The sequence below is a fragment of the Bubalus bubalis genome, chromosome 8 (assembly GCF_019923935.1).
Source record: "Bubalus bubalis isolate 160015118507 breed Murrah chromosome 8, NDDB_SH_1, whole genome shotgun sequence".
NCBI classification, from domain to species: domain Eukaryota; kingdom Metazoa; phylum Chordata; class Mammalia; order Artiodactyla; family Bovidae; genus Bubalus; species Bubalus bubalis.
Window position 1 is genome coordinate 101,032,649 of NC_059164.1, and position 16,345 is coordinate 101,048,993.

At 42.7% G+C, this 16,345-nt stretch overlaps 1 protein-coding gene across 10 annotated transcripts in view; it reads right to left on the reverse strand.

The window, feature by feature from the left end:
• The window catches only part of DGKI (diacylglycerol kinase iota), a 502,019-nt gene extending 496,048 nt beyond the window's left edge, over nt 1–5,971 (reverse strand). For 2 of the 10 annotated variants that reach the window (XM_044946916.2, XR_006552955.2), the window contains exon 1: nt 5,545–5,969. In XM_044946916.2, the coding sequence (XP_044802851.2) occupies nt 5,545–5,939 (395 nt within the window). In that variant the 5' untranslated portion in view covers nt 5,940–5,969. Of the gene's footprint in view, nt 1–5,544 lie in introns of all 10 variants that reach the window. The other 8 variants (XM_044946915.2, XM_044946922.2, XM_044946918.2 and 5 more) reach the window with 6 other exon arrangements.
• Between the last annotated feature and the right edge of the window lie 10,374 nt (nt 5,972–16,345).

The following is a 16,345-nucleotide window of genomic DNA, read 5'->3' on the forward strand; positions in this document are numbered from 1 at the left end:
AACCAAGGTTCTACCTAATCCAGAAGCCTCTAAATATCAAACAAGTATATGAAGCACAGATGAAAATAAATAATATAAATAAAAGTGGTTTACAAAGGAGGATGCTGTGTACTGATATTCAGGAAAAGAAAACTTTCCCCCATACACTATACATTCCCATGCAAGGAAAAACAAGTTCCATGTTCTCCTACTCAGCCTTCAACATGCCAACAGTCTTTCCTAATGTCACAAGGCTGTGTTGCAGGGAAATACTCAAAATGGAAATACTGTCTTCTTATCAATGTGTAAAGAATAACAGAACCATTTTTACCATGCAGCATAATATAAGAAGCTAAATGCTCCTTGTGAGTTTTATCTCATATCCCAAATTCCCTTTCAGGAGGGTCTGATATTACCATCCAGGTTTATAAATAGAGAAACTGAAGCACAGGCATTAATATCTCATAAGTAAAAGTAACTGCCCAGTCCTCCTTACAAACAAAATCACACTTGATCATTTATTCTGTGCTGCTCAAAGAGGTACAGACAGGCCACCTCTTCCCTGGATCAAGGTTCACCTACACAACACCTGTGTAGTTTTTATTAAAAGTAATATAAAACTCTAACATGGAGATCTTCAGAGATAGCAGGTGTCATGTAGGTGGTTTTGTTCTCAGAAGCAAAACCAATGTATTTTCTGGTGATCGTGAATTTAGATTCATTTCTATTTCTGAAAGAGTAGAGGAGTTCCTTAAAATTATACAGCCAAAGGGACACAGTCCAAAGAATAAATTATACAAGAGATAATAAATAATGACCTGTGGCATACTATGGAAGAGGTAAAAGAACAGCTTACATTCATGTGAACACAGACATCCAAGGGACATATTCAAAACAGAAGTGAGTGTTTAGGGGAGAAGGATGGGGTCTAAAAAGAATGTCATTTAGAGTCAGATCTGGGTTTAAATTCTGTCTCCTACCCAAGTTCTAATCCTTAGGTTTGTTTATAAAATAGAAATAACCACAATCATATCAACAACAGAAGGGTTCCAAACAGGAAAATGAGAACATCAAGGCTGTATATTGTCACCCTGATTATTTAACTTATATGCAGAGTACATCATTCGAAATGCCGGGCTGGATGAAGCACAGACTGGAATCAAGATTGTCAGAAGAATATCAATAAACTCAAATACACAGATAACACCACCCTTATGGCAGAAAGCAAAGAGGAACTAAAGAGCCTCTTGATGAAAGTGAAAGAGGAAACTGAAAAATTTGGCTTAAAGCTCAACATTCAGAAAACTAAGATCATGGCATCCGGTCCCATCACTTCATGGCAGATAGATGGGGAAACAATGGAAATAGTGAGAGACTTTATTTTGGGGGGCTCCAAAATCACCACAGATGGTGACTGCAGCCATGAAATTAAAAGACACTTGCTCCTTGGAAGAAAAGCTATGACCAACCTAGACAGCATATTAAAAAGCAGAGACATTACTTTCCCAAAAAGGTCCATCTAGTCAAACCTATGGTTTTTCTAGTAGTCATGTATGGATGTGAGAGTTGGACTATAAAGAAAGCTGAATACCAAAGAATTGATGCTTTTGAACTGTGGTGTTGGAGAAGACTCTTGAGAGTCCCTTGGACTGCAAGGAGATCCAACCAGTCCATCCTAAAGGAGATCAGTCCTGAATAGTCATTGGAAGGACTGATGCTGAAGCTGCAACTCCAATCCTTTGGCCACCTGATGCAAAGAGCTGACTCATTTGAAAAGGCCCTGATGCTGGGAAAGATTGAAGGCAGGAGAAGGGGATGACAGAGGATGAGATGGTTGGCTGGCATCACCGACTCAATGGACATGAATTTGAGCAGGCTCCGGAAGTTGGTGATGGACAGGGAAGCCTGGCGTGCTGCAGTCTCTGAGGTTGCAAAGAGTCGGACATGACTGAGCAACTGAACTGAGCTGAAGAATCACATCATGACCGTCATGAAGAGTAAATAAGACAGAACATGAGATGGTTGGATGGCATCATTGACTCAGTGGACAAGAGTCTGAGCAAACTCCAGCAGACAGTGAAAGACAGGGAAGACTGGCATGCTGCAGTCCATGGGGTCACAAAGAGTCGGACACAACCGAGCGACTGAACAACAGGACAAATTTAGTGCCATTCCTCGTACACAGGAGACAATGAACATCAGCTACCTTCTCCTTCCCTTCCCCTGTGTGTTTCTAAAAGATTTTTTTTGTTGTTATACTGACTTAAATGGGAACTCTTACAGTGGTTAAAAAAACAGTTCCTACACATTATATAGTCATTGGCACATATGTATCTGTTGCAGCACCATAATTTGCAAAGAAAAAGGAAGTAGTAATTTTAACAGAAAAGTACTAGCTCACTTGCACTGCTTTCTAAACCCTTCAGCTTTATGGTCTACAGAGATTATTTGCTCTAGGGGAGCAGAATGTGAAATAAAGGAAAAATTCTCATGGGAAAAAAGGTTCCCAAAAAAAGAAAGAGAAGATAATGAGGGGAAATCGAGGGGTATAGAAAGGAATTTATTTTACTTAACAAAGTAAAAGTCAAGCAAAATGAATAATCTGCCTCCAGAAATGGTTATTTAAAGGTTTTTTGCAAAGGGCTCTGGTTCCTAAAAAGACAGGAGTCATTGCATATGCCCACCCACTCCTCATTTATTTTTAAACCCTAGCTTATATGTTCCTTAGCAACAGAAGGAGCAGATGAGACCCCCTACACACAGGCGCACACACACACCCTCTCCCCTAGCCCCCTTCTTCTCTCCTGTCATGTCATTCTGTAAACACCCATGTTCTTCAAAAGATATTTATTTTTGACCACCTGCAAATTTCTTCCTCCCCACCTCAACTGATCCCCCTGACATCATGGCCATATTCCACATCCTAACTCAACCCTTTCACTTAGATTCCATTCTGTGAGGTGTTCTTGACCCCCATCCATTATCTTTCTCCAGTCACTGTCCTTGGGTGCAGTGAGATGCACCTCCCCCTCAGAAGTGAGGTGATGCGGTTGGTCCTCACTGAGGAGCCAATGCTCAACTTCAGTCAAAGTCTCTTTTCTTACAGACCATTCATCAACCCACCAGTGAAATGGCCAGGCCTAGCTACATCTGAGTCCAGTATAAATGGCTTCCATGATGAATAGGTATGCCATTCACCACCCATTCACCAGGTCTCTAAAAAAATAATCCTCCTCCTCATCAAAATAGAGACACTCTCCAGGCCACCAGCACAAACACATGCTGATGAAATACCTATCTTTCTCTGTCCTTCCTCTGACTTTGGGACTGCTAGCCATGTTTGGCTGAGCATGGATTATGAGTTTAAAGATCAACTGCTTACCTCTGGGGGTTTGCGAGGGAACACAGACCAGCAGACCTCAGATACTAGTGTGCTTACGCATCACCTGAGGAGCCTGTTTAAAAATGCCCACGCATGGAGAGTTTGATTTTGAGAGTGTGGGGTGGTGGGCATCTTTAGCCAGCCTCCTGAGGCGATGCTGATACAGGAGGCTTCCTGAATTGGAGACTGTAAAGCTTTATTTAAAAGGAAATGATGTTCACAAGGCAGAAGCCACTTCTGTAGACTGTAAGGCAGATGCAGTCTTATTCTTTCTCTACAGAAAAAAAAAAAAAAAAAAAAAAACACTGTCTGGGTCTACGTCTGTGTTTGCCTGTGAACACCCATACACATGTATGTGTGAGCATGCAACCCAGAAAGCCACAGTCCCACACAGTACTCTTTTCCAAGAGATAGAGGCTCAGGGAATGACTCCTGCCAAGAGGCGAGCTGAAATGATTTCCCTTGCAAACTCTGGCTTTGCAACCCAGGAGGAGTCTGATGATGAATACCAATGACACAGGAACGATTCTGGGCCCAGGAGCCCAGACACACAGTATGTTTCATGTAATCAACCGCCCCACCGCCTCCAACTCACAATTCCTAAATTAGGCTGAATGTAGTCCCTGGTCCCCTCAGGGCCAGACAAGCCATCCTAGCTAGGAAGTAGAACTGCCTGTGTCCTAGCCTACCTCCTCAGAGCTGCCTCACTTTCCACCACTTGTCTATTTTTAGAAACCAAAAATATCAAGAGAAAGATCCATTTTGTCCTGATCTACGTGAGTAACTAAAAGAGCAAGTCAGGTGGGAAACTCCCTCAATGCACAAAGAACAAAATGCCCTTGAGGGACAAGGGAGCAACACTTCTCCCAGGAAGATGGTCTTGGAGTTGCAAGGACTAAATACTTAGACACAGAGTACATGCCCTAGTGACCGGTTCCTCCAGTCCAGGTGATGCCCGTGGGGATCCCGATAATTCACACACATGCTCCCAGAAATACAACACACATCCTCACAAACCCACACACCTCTGTCATCTGCTTTTGCTTACATAACAGCACATGCTGTAAGAGCCTTAGTACTTTATATGGGTTTCTGGAGAGGACTGCTAACTCAAAATGAGGAGGGTCCCTTGCTTTCTTTTCAAGGAATACTCTGAGCCTGAGCAAGTGAACATCTTTGCAATTCTATGCTTGTTTATCACCTCAACTTTTAAGATTAACAAGCAGGAAGGGTAGTCTCCCAAACTCTCCAAACCTATCAATATCTTTATTCTTGCCTGGGGTGGGAGACTGGGCAGCACAGAGGAGAGAACTTACCAAATCCTCCTTTCTTATCTGTGACTCCTGACACAATGTGGGGTAGTCTTTTAAAGCATCATTTGGGGGGCATTTATCCCACACTGTCCTTGTCTTGCAAATACACCCATGCTGGGCACAAGCATGGCCCCATTCTTGCCCTCACACCTTCTGTGCCAACAGGCTCCCCAGGTCGTCCTTCTGGGCACACCCAAGAGAACTGGTACTTTTCTGTTAAAATTACTACTTCCTTTTTCTTTGCAAATTATGGTGCTGCAACAGATACATATGTGCCAATGACTAGTTCCCAGGGAGGGGGGGTGTCACATGTACAGGTACCCCGGGAACTAGTTGCGTAGGTACAAACAGAGATTCACAACGCAGCAGGACCAACTTCCGTAAGGATTTCTCTCCAGTGTAGAGCGCTGTTCTTTTCTGCCCGTCTGTGATCTCAAGTATCAACTTAGTGCCAAAGGTTCACTCAGTGAAATCAGGAACGGAGGGGGAGTGGGTGAAGATGACCCAGGCTTAGGGACAACTTCGAGGACTTCTCTCAAGAAAGCCGGCACCTGTGTGTGCACCACCCCCCCCACACACACACACACACATACACGCGCATTTTTATTGTTGTTCTGACCTCAGGGAACCAGTCTTCCCTCCAGTTCCAGAGGGAAACCTGGCAGACGTAGCTTCCCTCCAGCCCAGAAAGATGGGATGGGAAGTGAACACACAGCCCAGAAGGGGGAGGAAGAAGCAGAGAGACAGACAGAAAGAGCGAGCGAGAGAGAGATGCCCCCAGTCCGAAGAAGCGCCTCTCCGAGGGCGTAGAACCGGTCTCGCGCCCCGCAGCGGCACCTGCCTCCCGGTTGCCCAGGCTCGCGCGCCTACCTGTAAGAGACCTGCTTCCGGAAAGTTAAGTTCCGCAGCTTTTCCTCCAGTGCCTCGTCCTTCTCTTTCGGGCCGGCGGCCCCGGGCTCTTCCAGGACAGCGGCCGCCGCTGCCCCCGCGCCCCTCGGGTCCGCGCCGCCCTCGGCGCCCAGGCAGCAGCTCCCGGCGCCGCTTCCGCTGCTGCTGCTGCCGCCCGTCGCCCCCTTCTCCTCTCCCGCCGAGGGGCTGGGGTTCATGGCGACCGCTCCGGCGGCCGCGTAGGGAGCCGAGGCGCCGCCGCTGCAGAGGCCGGGCCGGCGGACGGCGCTGACGGCTGCTGCCACTGCAGGAGAGCGAGCAGGTCCGCGCGCCGCTGGCAGGGGCGGCAAATGGCAGCCCCTTCCCGCAGCATCCATCCGCGGCGGCCCCGCACCGGGGCATTGTGGGAAACTCCGTGCCTCCACTCCCCCTCCCCGACCAATCAGAGGCCACCTCCCTCCACCTCCCCTCACCCTCCCCGCTGCACACCCGCGCCCTCCCGCCCCTCTGGCCTTTTCCGAAATCCGGAGCACCTGCCACCGCCGCACCTGAACTCCGCCCTGAGGCGTCGGGTGGCCGGAGAGGTGGACAGAGGACGGAGGTGGGGGCGGTGAGGGGAGCGGCGTGAGGAATTGCCCGGCTGGGCGCGCAGACAGGGGCAGCAGGAGAGGAGAGCTCCAAAGGGAAACTCGGAGGACGGCGTGCCGCGCCCTGGTTATTACACGAGGAAAGGGAGACCAGGAAGGGAGAGATGCCCTGCCCGGGCTGCCGGCCCGGGAGCGCTAGCGCCCTCCTTGGTCCCCGTCCCCATGCCTGACGTCCGATGTCCGGGACGGCATTCTCTTCACCGCCGCTGCCCGACCCTGCACGGCGGAGCCTGGCAGAAGCCGTCCTACGCGGGAAACGTGGGCAATGCAACGCGCGCGTGGTCTGTGCGAACCTGGGAGAGAATTCGTGCGCGGGGTAAATGAGGGATGAGGAGGAGGTAAGTTTAACATGCAGGCGAAAATCTGCCTCCTCTCGCAGGACAAGGGCTGGGATCCCCTCATCCCTAAATCCCCCAGCCTAGAGCCTTCCTTACACATAGAAAGATCTTCCTAAAGAGCTGTTCATAGACTGAATCAGATCACAGGCCACTCAGCGAAGTAGAAACACCGAGAGAACCAGGAGGCAGAGTGAGGACCGAGCGCTGGTTGCTGCTGCGGGCGGCAGAGCAGGGAGGAGAGGATGGGCAGCCCGAAGCGGGGCTTCCAACCTCTCCGGACCCCACTGCCGAACAAAGCCAAGCTTGCAGGCTCTGCAGATTTAATTGCCCAGCGGTCTCTTGTTTTTGTTTTTAAAAATTCTCAGAAACTCTATGAGGTTTGAATGATGTGCTACGAAGTGCGTGAGACAGTTTTCCAAATTAGGATTTTCCACACAAGAATCACTGCTGTCAACAAACACGGGGAAGATGTATACCTAAGGCTAAGTGGAGTAACCAAAATACAGACGGGCAATGAGAGAACCAGACCAGTGAAGAATTTCAGGTCAATATTGCACGACCCCAAGCAAGTTGCTTGATTCTTTTTTTCCTTTATTTCTCATGACTAGAATTAGGAAGTCGAATAAGATATCTCAAATCTCTCTCAAGTGCCACATTTTGTATCTCTTCATATGTACATTATAATAAGTCAAAGGTCAGGGCTTTTCCATAGTGGCATAAGGAAAGGTAATAATAATAAAAATAATTTAAAAAACAGTTAGTGGTTATTAAGCCCTCATTTTCATGATAAATATTGTGCTAAGCACTTCACTTGCCTATCTCTGTACTTTTCACAGTAACCCTCGAATGTGAGTACCTACCCCATTGCTCAGGCTTATTCAACTAGACATTGGCAGAACCAGGAGTTATTACAACCAGGCTGCCTGTTTGTAGGTCTTCGCACCCACCCCCCTCCCCGCCCCCCGCCCCGCCTCACCCTGTGCAGCATGCCCCATCTTCAGAGGAGACTGAGTCATAGAAGGTGCTTCAACGGACATGTTAAATAAAATCCGTGACTATCTAGTGTATAGCTAACACTGAGAAAACATCATCTTTAACTTCCCTGGTGGCTCAGACGGTAAAGAGTCTGCCTACAATGCGGGAGACCTGGGTTCAATTCCTGGGTCGGGAAGATCTCCTACAGAAGGAAATGGCAACCCACTCCAAATCTCATGGATGGTAGAACCTGGTAGACTACAGTCCATGGGGTCGCAAAGAGTCGGACACAACTGAGCAATTTCACTTTCACTTATCTGAATTACTAGACAGCTTCCTAACTGCTCTCCATACCTCCTCCAAACAATTCTCTAGCTCAACCCCCCAGATACTTTTGATATGTTATCCTCTACCTAAAAGTCTTCCGATTACATCATATTGTCATTAGGACCAAATTTAAACAACCCCTTCACTGATTTTCAAGGCCACATTAGTGGGTGGCATGCCAGCCCTGCCCACTTCCATCCACTGTGTCCTGATAGTGCCAATCTGAATTCCACTATGTAGCCATCCCTGATGCTCCTTCTGCTCCCATCTTTGCATGCATGGGTCCACCGCCTCCTTTTCCAAACTCCTCCCATCCCTAATATTAGCCTAGCTAACTACATGTAAATAACCCGTTTCCATTGACAGATGAATAGTTCAAGAAAATATGGTACATACACACAATAAAAAAGAACAAAATAATGCCATTTACAGCAACATGGATGCAACTGGTGATCATCATACTAAGTGAAGTAAGTCAGAAAGAGAAGATAAATACTATGATATCACTTACATGCGGAATCTAAAATAGGGCACAAATGAACATACCTAGAAAACAAAAACAAATTCACAGACAGAGCAAACAGATTTGTGGTTGCCAAAGGGCAGGAGGTGATGAAGGGAAGGACTGGGAGTGTGGGATTAGCAGATGTAAACTGTTATATATAAGATGGATAAACACAAGTTACTACTGGATAGCCCAGGGAACTATATTCAATATCCAGTGATAAACTATAATGGAAAGAAAAAAAGACTGTCTATATGTGTATAGCTGAATAACTTTTCTTCATGGCAAAGAGACTGGTGCAACATTGTAAATCAGCTATGCTTTAATTTTAAAACTTTTAAATTAAAAGTAAAAATAACTCAATTTTAAACTATAATAAGATGCCATTTTTAGAATAAACAATTTGAAAAGAGATGATATATTGGTAAGGGGGTAGGAAAGCCAACACTTTCTCAAAGTGTTGGTATAATCTTTCTGAGGGGACTTGGAAATACCCATCAATATTTGAAACACCAGCCTAATTAACCTAGCAATTATGCTTCTAGGAATTTGCTCTCTGATATCCTTGAAAGTATATACTAAAAATTTAAGACTAAAAATAACTGAAATGTTTGCTAGTATAGGACTAATCACCTAAATTATCATCCATCCAAATAATGGCATTCTCTGCGGCCATTAAGAGGAATAAGGCAAACTGATGAGGTATTGATATAAAACAATCTCAAAAGTGTAACTAAAAAGAATAACCAGGGTTCAGAGTACTTAGCATGCTACCATTTACAGAAAAAGAGAAAATAGCTACAGATATAAGATTTAAGGGAAGATAAATTAAAAAAAAAAAAAACAAAATGGTGATAATCTCTCAGAGTTGAGTGACCTTAGCTAGAATTTTGAGTTTTGCCTGATTAAATAAATACATTCCAACAGGAGGCAGACTGTCTCCCAGGCTAACAGGAAAGCTATCTGTACCAATCAGGTGTGTATTTGCATGTATAAAGAGTCTATCAACAAAGATGGGCTACTATATAAAGGCAAATAGGGTAAATAAAAAAAGATCATTGAACATTCACTTGAATTTAAGACTGAGAGAGAGAAACCTACACCTGAGGAGCATAATTCCAAATAAGGAATCATTCCAGCATAAGGCAAATGAAATCTTGTTGTGGGGTGGCCTTCTGAGAAATTACTTAAAATAGCAGTTGTCTTTTTAAACAATTTATTTTCCTTTTTGTTTTCCAGTGGTCACTAAGCAACTTTGTAATTATTTATTCAACTTCTCAGTTACCTTGACTCTAAAAAGTGGAATCTATGGGCATAGGTCAAAAGCCTCCAATCACAAGAAAGGAAATTGAGGTTGGCGTTCCAAAATGTATCAAAAAAAAAAGTGTATGATTTTGACCAAGGTTGAGTACATAAACAAGAAAATGAGCTTCTCTGGATATATTGAAATATGCTGCTTCTCATCTCAGACCTCGCCTAGAAAATTTTTCCATCAGTGGACCGAGAGCCATGCCCCTTCTAGGTGGACTCTTTACCTTATCTTTCTGTTATTAATTCAGTTCATTCTAAAACAGGGATCATCACAGTCTTAGATACCAAACTTAAGTCTCCCCAATACTAGATCTGAACAAAAAATCCTCAAGCATGAAATTTTAAAGAAAGAAAAAAAATTTTAGAGTTTAGACTGCAAGGCCAGTAATAAAGAGAACATTATATCTAAAAAAATTTTAATGTATGTAGTGATTAAAAATTTTCAGGAAATAACACAGAATCGTTCTTTTGTCTTTTAGACAGAAAGTAACACACATAAACCATGCACATACACAAGTAGACGATTACACACACCGTTTAGGGTCTAGGTTATTTAAACACCAATCTAATTGGAAAATACTGTCACTAAAGGGAAAAAGAAATGGAAGTTTACAGGGTCGAGCTGATATGCGTAAGCCTATTCCTGCCTCCCACCTTTACACCTGCTACTTTTGCTGCCTGGAATGCACCAGAGATTCCCAAACTTACTCAGTTCACAGAACCCTTTAGCATCTCAGAAATTGTTTTTCCTGGCACCTCTAGACCAAAAGAAGAACCTAACATTAAGGTTTATTAGGTAGTTAAGTGCTAACAATTTAATAAGTATTTATGTCTTAACAACTCCAGTTGCTATTTTTAAAAAGTGATACATAAAAATTGAAAGGAAAAAAAAGGGTTGTATTTCATTCTCAGATAGCCCCAATGACTTACTAATGAGACAGTAATGGGCACAGCACAACTTTGCAAACCTTGGAATCATGTTAGACACTGCTGCTGCTGCTAAGTCACTTCAGTTGTGTCCGACTCTGTGCGACTCCATAGACGGCAGCCCACCAGGCTCCCCTATCCCTGGGATTCTCCAGGCAAGAACATTGGAGTGGGTTGCCATTTCCTTCTCCAATGCATGAAAGTGAAAAGTGAAAGTGTAGTCATTCAGTCGTGTCCAACTCTTTGTGACTCCATGGACTGCACCCTACCAGGCTCCTCCACCCATGGAATTTTCCAGGCAAGAGTACTGGAGTGGGTGGCCTACTTAGCTTCATATCAGACCAACCACTGAAAAACCAGCTCTGCCACAATAACGTCATTGAAAAAATGTAGCATGATATACTGTTGAAACCGTCAAATACCTGGAGCTGGTAGTTTGCATGGTATCTAACAGAGGCTGATCACTGTTTGCCCTGAAATTTTCAAATATCCTGCAGTGTCCCTATGAATTCATGGCAGAGACCTGAGCACCTCCAGGGAGTTGAGAAACCATGTCTCCACCTTAATATTTTTACATGATGTTTGTTTTTGCACAGATTCCCTAGAAAACAGATTCTCAGGCAAACCTTACAAACCAAGGTTTGATGGAGAATTGTAGTTCCAGGAGTTTAGGAAGGGAAAAGAGAAGTAAGGCAGAAAAAAAAGGGAAAATAAATTCAAGGTGGTGAGTATGAGGTGGCTACATCCTCACAAATAAACATACCTGGTTGCTTGGTCACCAGAACTTCACCCAGACAGAACTTACATCATCACTGGATTTGGGAACATACTGTCTGCAGAAAGAAGGGGAATTTCTCTGCTGGTTTCTTCCTGTCTCCTGACTTCTGTCTGTCACTGGTTCAAGTCTGTCCCTTAGGGAATTGACTCACCCTCACTTCCAGGTTAAGTCACTGGGGAACCCAGCCTCCTGCCGCACAGCCCGACTCCTCAGCCCTTTCTCGAAGCAATGGGAGGAAACTATTTAGAGCTTGGCTGAGCCTGAGCATCAAGCTGTTGAGCTTCCTGCCAATCCCAGAGTCCAGGCCTCCTTGGGGAGGCAGAGGTAGGATATGAGGCATCGTCGATGTCAACCATTAAGCAATAAATAAACAAGGGGGTAAGGGGACAGCAGCGGCCAAGCCATTCTGGGTCCTATACGCTCTGCTGCTTCTCATCATTCAGGCCTTACTTCTCATGTTACCATTTCACAGAAGCCTTTCTGACATTTCCTAAAATGTCCTTCTCACACAAAGCTGACACAAAACTCTGTGTGTGTGTGTGTGTGTATGTGTGTGTTTTTCCATAGAACTTGCCACTGTCTAAACTGTATTGTCTATTTACTTCTTTGTCTTTCTCCTCTTATTAGAATCTGAGCACTCTCTTAGCTAATGTCTTAGCTAATGTCTTCAACGAAACTATACTAGGCACACAGTAGACACATTATGCTCGTTGGATGGATGAATACATGTTATCTAATGTTCATTTGCCTAGAAAGAAAATCAGAGGGCCAGTCAGGAGGGTGCTAGGATTGTAAATTTACTAGCTAATAAAGAAAGGAGAGATCTGTATGAGGACCATGTGTTAAGCCCAAGCTTCTCACGCTTACACTGTTGTCTACAAACTATGAGGCTGAAGTGGGAGCCTGTTGAGTCAGAATGGAGAACAATCTCTTCTTGGCCTTTTGGCTGAGATCAAGTGCAGAATGGAGAATAATATTTTAGGTTCTACTGATAGGAATTAGAGAAATTTATTAGCTCAGGCAGTCTCTAACTATATTTAAATTAAAATTGAGCTATTCTTTCTCCAGGATGAAAGGGATCTTAAAATCAACCATCCAGCCTTCTCTCCACTCCAGCTTCCATCCATGCGTGGTACTCCCATAGCATCCCTTGACATGATCCTTTTCAGCCTTGAACAACTAAAGTTATAAGGAGTCATTACTTCTTAATACAACTCAATCATTTTCAACAGGCTATTTCATTAAATTTCTTCTCATTTTTCACTGTAATTCCTTACTCAAATTGTTGTTGTTGTTCATTGTTGTTCAGTCCATAAATCATGTCCAACTTTTTGCCACCCCATGGACTGCAGCACACCAAGCTTTCCTGTCCTTCACTATCTCCTGGAGTTTACTCAAAGTTTGCCAATGGTTGGTGCACCTCAAAGAAATAATATAATTTATAATATTTCTGTACTTGAGCAGCTGGTTTGGTGCAGAGTGGAAGAAATTCACATTTATTTTCATTAAATTTTCCCTTACTGTGCTCTGACAATCATTCACCCATCCAGGAATCTTGGGGATCTGAAGGATGTCATTCATTGTATTCACAATCTCTCTTGATTATCAAGAGCAGATCCAATCTGCAAAATACTGTGAAGTTGCCAATAAACTTCCTAAAAAGAATATGGTCAGAATGCACGGTGTACGTCTAGAAACTTCAATTCAGGCTGACAGTGTTTTACAGGCAGCTACTAAATATCTACATGTGATATACTCTGTTCTAGGCACTAGCAATTGGAGAAGGAAATGGCAACCCACTCCAGTGTTCTTGCCTGGAGAATCCCAGGGGCGGCGGAGCCTGGTGGGCTGCCGTCTATGGGGTCGCACAGAGTCGGACACGACTGAAGCGACTTAGCAGCAGCAGCAGCAGGCAGTAGCAATACATCAGGGAAAAACTAAAGACTTTTCTCTCTCTCTGCTGTCTTGGTGCTAAACATTCTAGTGGTCTATTCATCAACAACTTTTATGAATAGTTATTAAAATGCAAATTAAAACACTGAGCTGAACTTTTACTGAATCTACATTTCTCTATTTGTGGACAAATTTCAGTTGCAGAACTATGTCCAATACTCTATCACATTCCCCCAAAGTATCAGATAAGAAAATCTATCCAAGAAAATGAGGCTAGTTTCATGTGACTTTTTAATTAACCCATCCTAATTTTCAGAGATCGTATCTTTGCTTTTTCAACATATTACCAACATTTCTTGACCCTTTCCTATTAGCTAAACAGTAACCTAATGGTGAGGATTCAAAGATGGATATAATTCAGTAAATTCCCTGAAAAAGGTTGGTATTTAATTGTAATAAATGAAAACTATTTCCTTTCATTTTTACTGACAGTGATGAAAGTCATGTGGCAACTCCAAAGTCTTTTTACTCAAAAGTCATTCATGTCCCCTTTCTCCCTCTTCTTCCTAGACTACTAAGATATACAAGATAAAATACTCTTTCCCAAACTGCCCTGCAGTGAAGTGTGACTATGTGACCTGGTTCTAAACAATGAGATTGAAGCCAAAATAAAACCAGATGAGACTACTGGGAGAGTGTCTTATTAACTGTAGAAAAATTATATGCCTCTTCAGTCTTTGCCCACCTTTCTTTTTCAATTTGGTGCCTAGACATGTAATAGCCATTTTGCAACCATGAAGACAAAAATCATTTACTAAGAATGAAAAAGTCAGCTATAATGACCTTGGTCTGTGATGACTTCCTCAAATAGTTGCTAGCTCAGGACAGCTCATCTACCACTAGACTTTTTATTACAAGAGAAAATTAAACTCCAGTCTGTTTAAGCCACTGTTGATTGGTTTTGGTTTTTTGTTTTTGGCTTGCAGCTAAATGCATCCCTAACTTTTAACTGGAACAAATGAATTCAGAAAAAAAAATACACTGGTTGAAATATTCATGCTGCTGCTACTGCTGCTGCTAAGTCGCTTCAGTCATGTCCGACTCTGTGCGACCCCAGAGACAGCAGCCCACCAGGCTTCCCGTCCCTGGGATTCTCCAGGCAAGAACACTGGAGTGGGTTGCCATTTCCTTCTCCAATGCATGAAAGTGAAAAGTGAAAATGAAGTCGCTCAGTCACGTCCGACTCCTAGCGATCCCATGGACTGCAGCCGACCAGGCTCCTTCCTCCATGGGATTTTCCAGGCAAGAGTACTGGAGTGGGGTGCCATTGCCTTCTCCATGAAATATTCATAACCTAAATCAAATGGGGTAGTTTTGGTTAGAGACTCCCCCCAGTAGTATTTTGTGAATAATCTGTGAAGTTAACTATAAAATTAACAATATTACTCTTTAATCAAATCATTCCACATCTAAAATGCATCTTAATTAAAAATCCCAAGTAAGAAGAAGTAAAGAAAGGAAAATATTTGTTTTAGAGTGATTTATAATGACGAGGAAGTGACCTAACAGATAAACAATAAGAAAATAAGTAAGTAAAATTTCCAGTGTCCATTGAAGGAATGTTTATGCAGACCACCAAAACAATATTTAGGGATCCATGCAAATTTGTTATACAAATTGCTGATGATGGGCTAAATGAAAAACACTGAGATATAAAGTTGGATAACACCATTATTGAAACTACATAAAATATGGATCTGTAAGACAGAAAAGGAATGCCACAAATTAAAAAACAACTGGTTTTGAGATGACTCAATTTTTTCAAAATTATTTATACTCATGATTTTATACTTATAATTGTAAGACATTTTAGATGACAAATATTATTTTATTAAATACCATATTCTTTCAAAAATATCTTTTTGTACTCCTACCAGGGACAGAGGTATCATAAACTTTTGGCTTAGACTCACTGGAAATATAAACAGATATTTAACTTAAATAAATGGCATAAAACATTTTAGCTCAGAAAGGAAGTGAAGTTTTATAATATTGGGAAATTTCATTAAGATTAGAATGGTTGCTCTCAAGAATAAACAAGGAGTCAAATGATTTAAAGAAATTTGGTTTTGTTTTCATTTCCCTTGCAAGTCATGGAGAACAAAATTATTTTAATGATTAAAATTGTATTTTGCACAAATAAAAATGGCAGCAAAATAACGGCAGAGTTGGGAGGAATTTAGGAGATTATCTGCCCCAACCTTTTATTTTACAAATGAAGAAACTGACGCCTAGAAAAGTTAAGTGACTCACCAAAGTTCACATAGGTAGTCAGTCGAGAGCAAGAATAGTGTTCAGGTCTTTTTTGACGTTACTCATTCCCAAGAATAAACACTTATTCATTAAATAAGAATTTATTAAGTAGTGACTCTGTACTGCTATACTGCACACTGCGATAGGCACTGTATTCAAAGATAAGCTGAGGATGATACACTACTCTGCAAGGATCAGAGCCTTGTGGGGTGAACAACAGGATAATAATTATAAGTTATATTGACATAAGTGCTTTATGTTCTACTGCATTCCAAACTTTGCTGACAAAGGTCCATATAATCAAAGCTATGGTTTTTCCAGGAGCCGTGTACAGATGTGAGAGTTGGACCATAAAGAAGGCTGAGTGCCAAAGAATTGATACTTTTGAATTGCAGTGCTAAAGAAGACTCTTGAGAGTCCCTTGGACTGCAGGGAGATCAAACCAGTCAATCCTAAATGAAATCAACACTGAATATTCATTGGAAGGATTGATACTGAAGCTGAAGCTCCAATACTTTGGCCACCTGATGCCAAGAGCCGATTCACTGGGGAAGACCCTGATGCTGTGAAAACACAGGAGAAAAGCTTTATACTGTCGGATTTGGCAAATATTCCCTAGATATAACACCAAAAGTCGAAGCAACAAAGTAGAAATAGATAAATTGGACTATGTCAAAATTTAAAACTTCTGTATATCAAAGGACATAATCAGCAAAGTGAAAATGCAACCTACAAAATGCTTCAAACCATAATGAGATATTGTCTCATA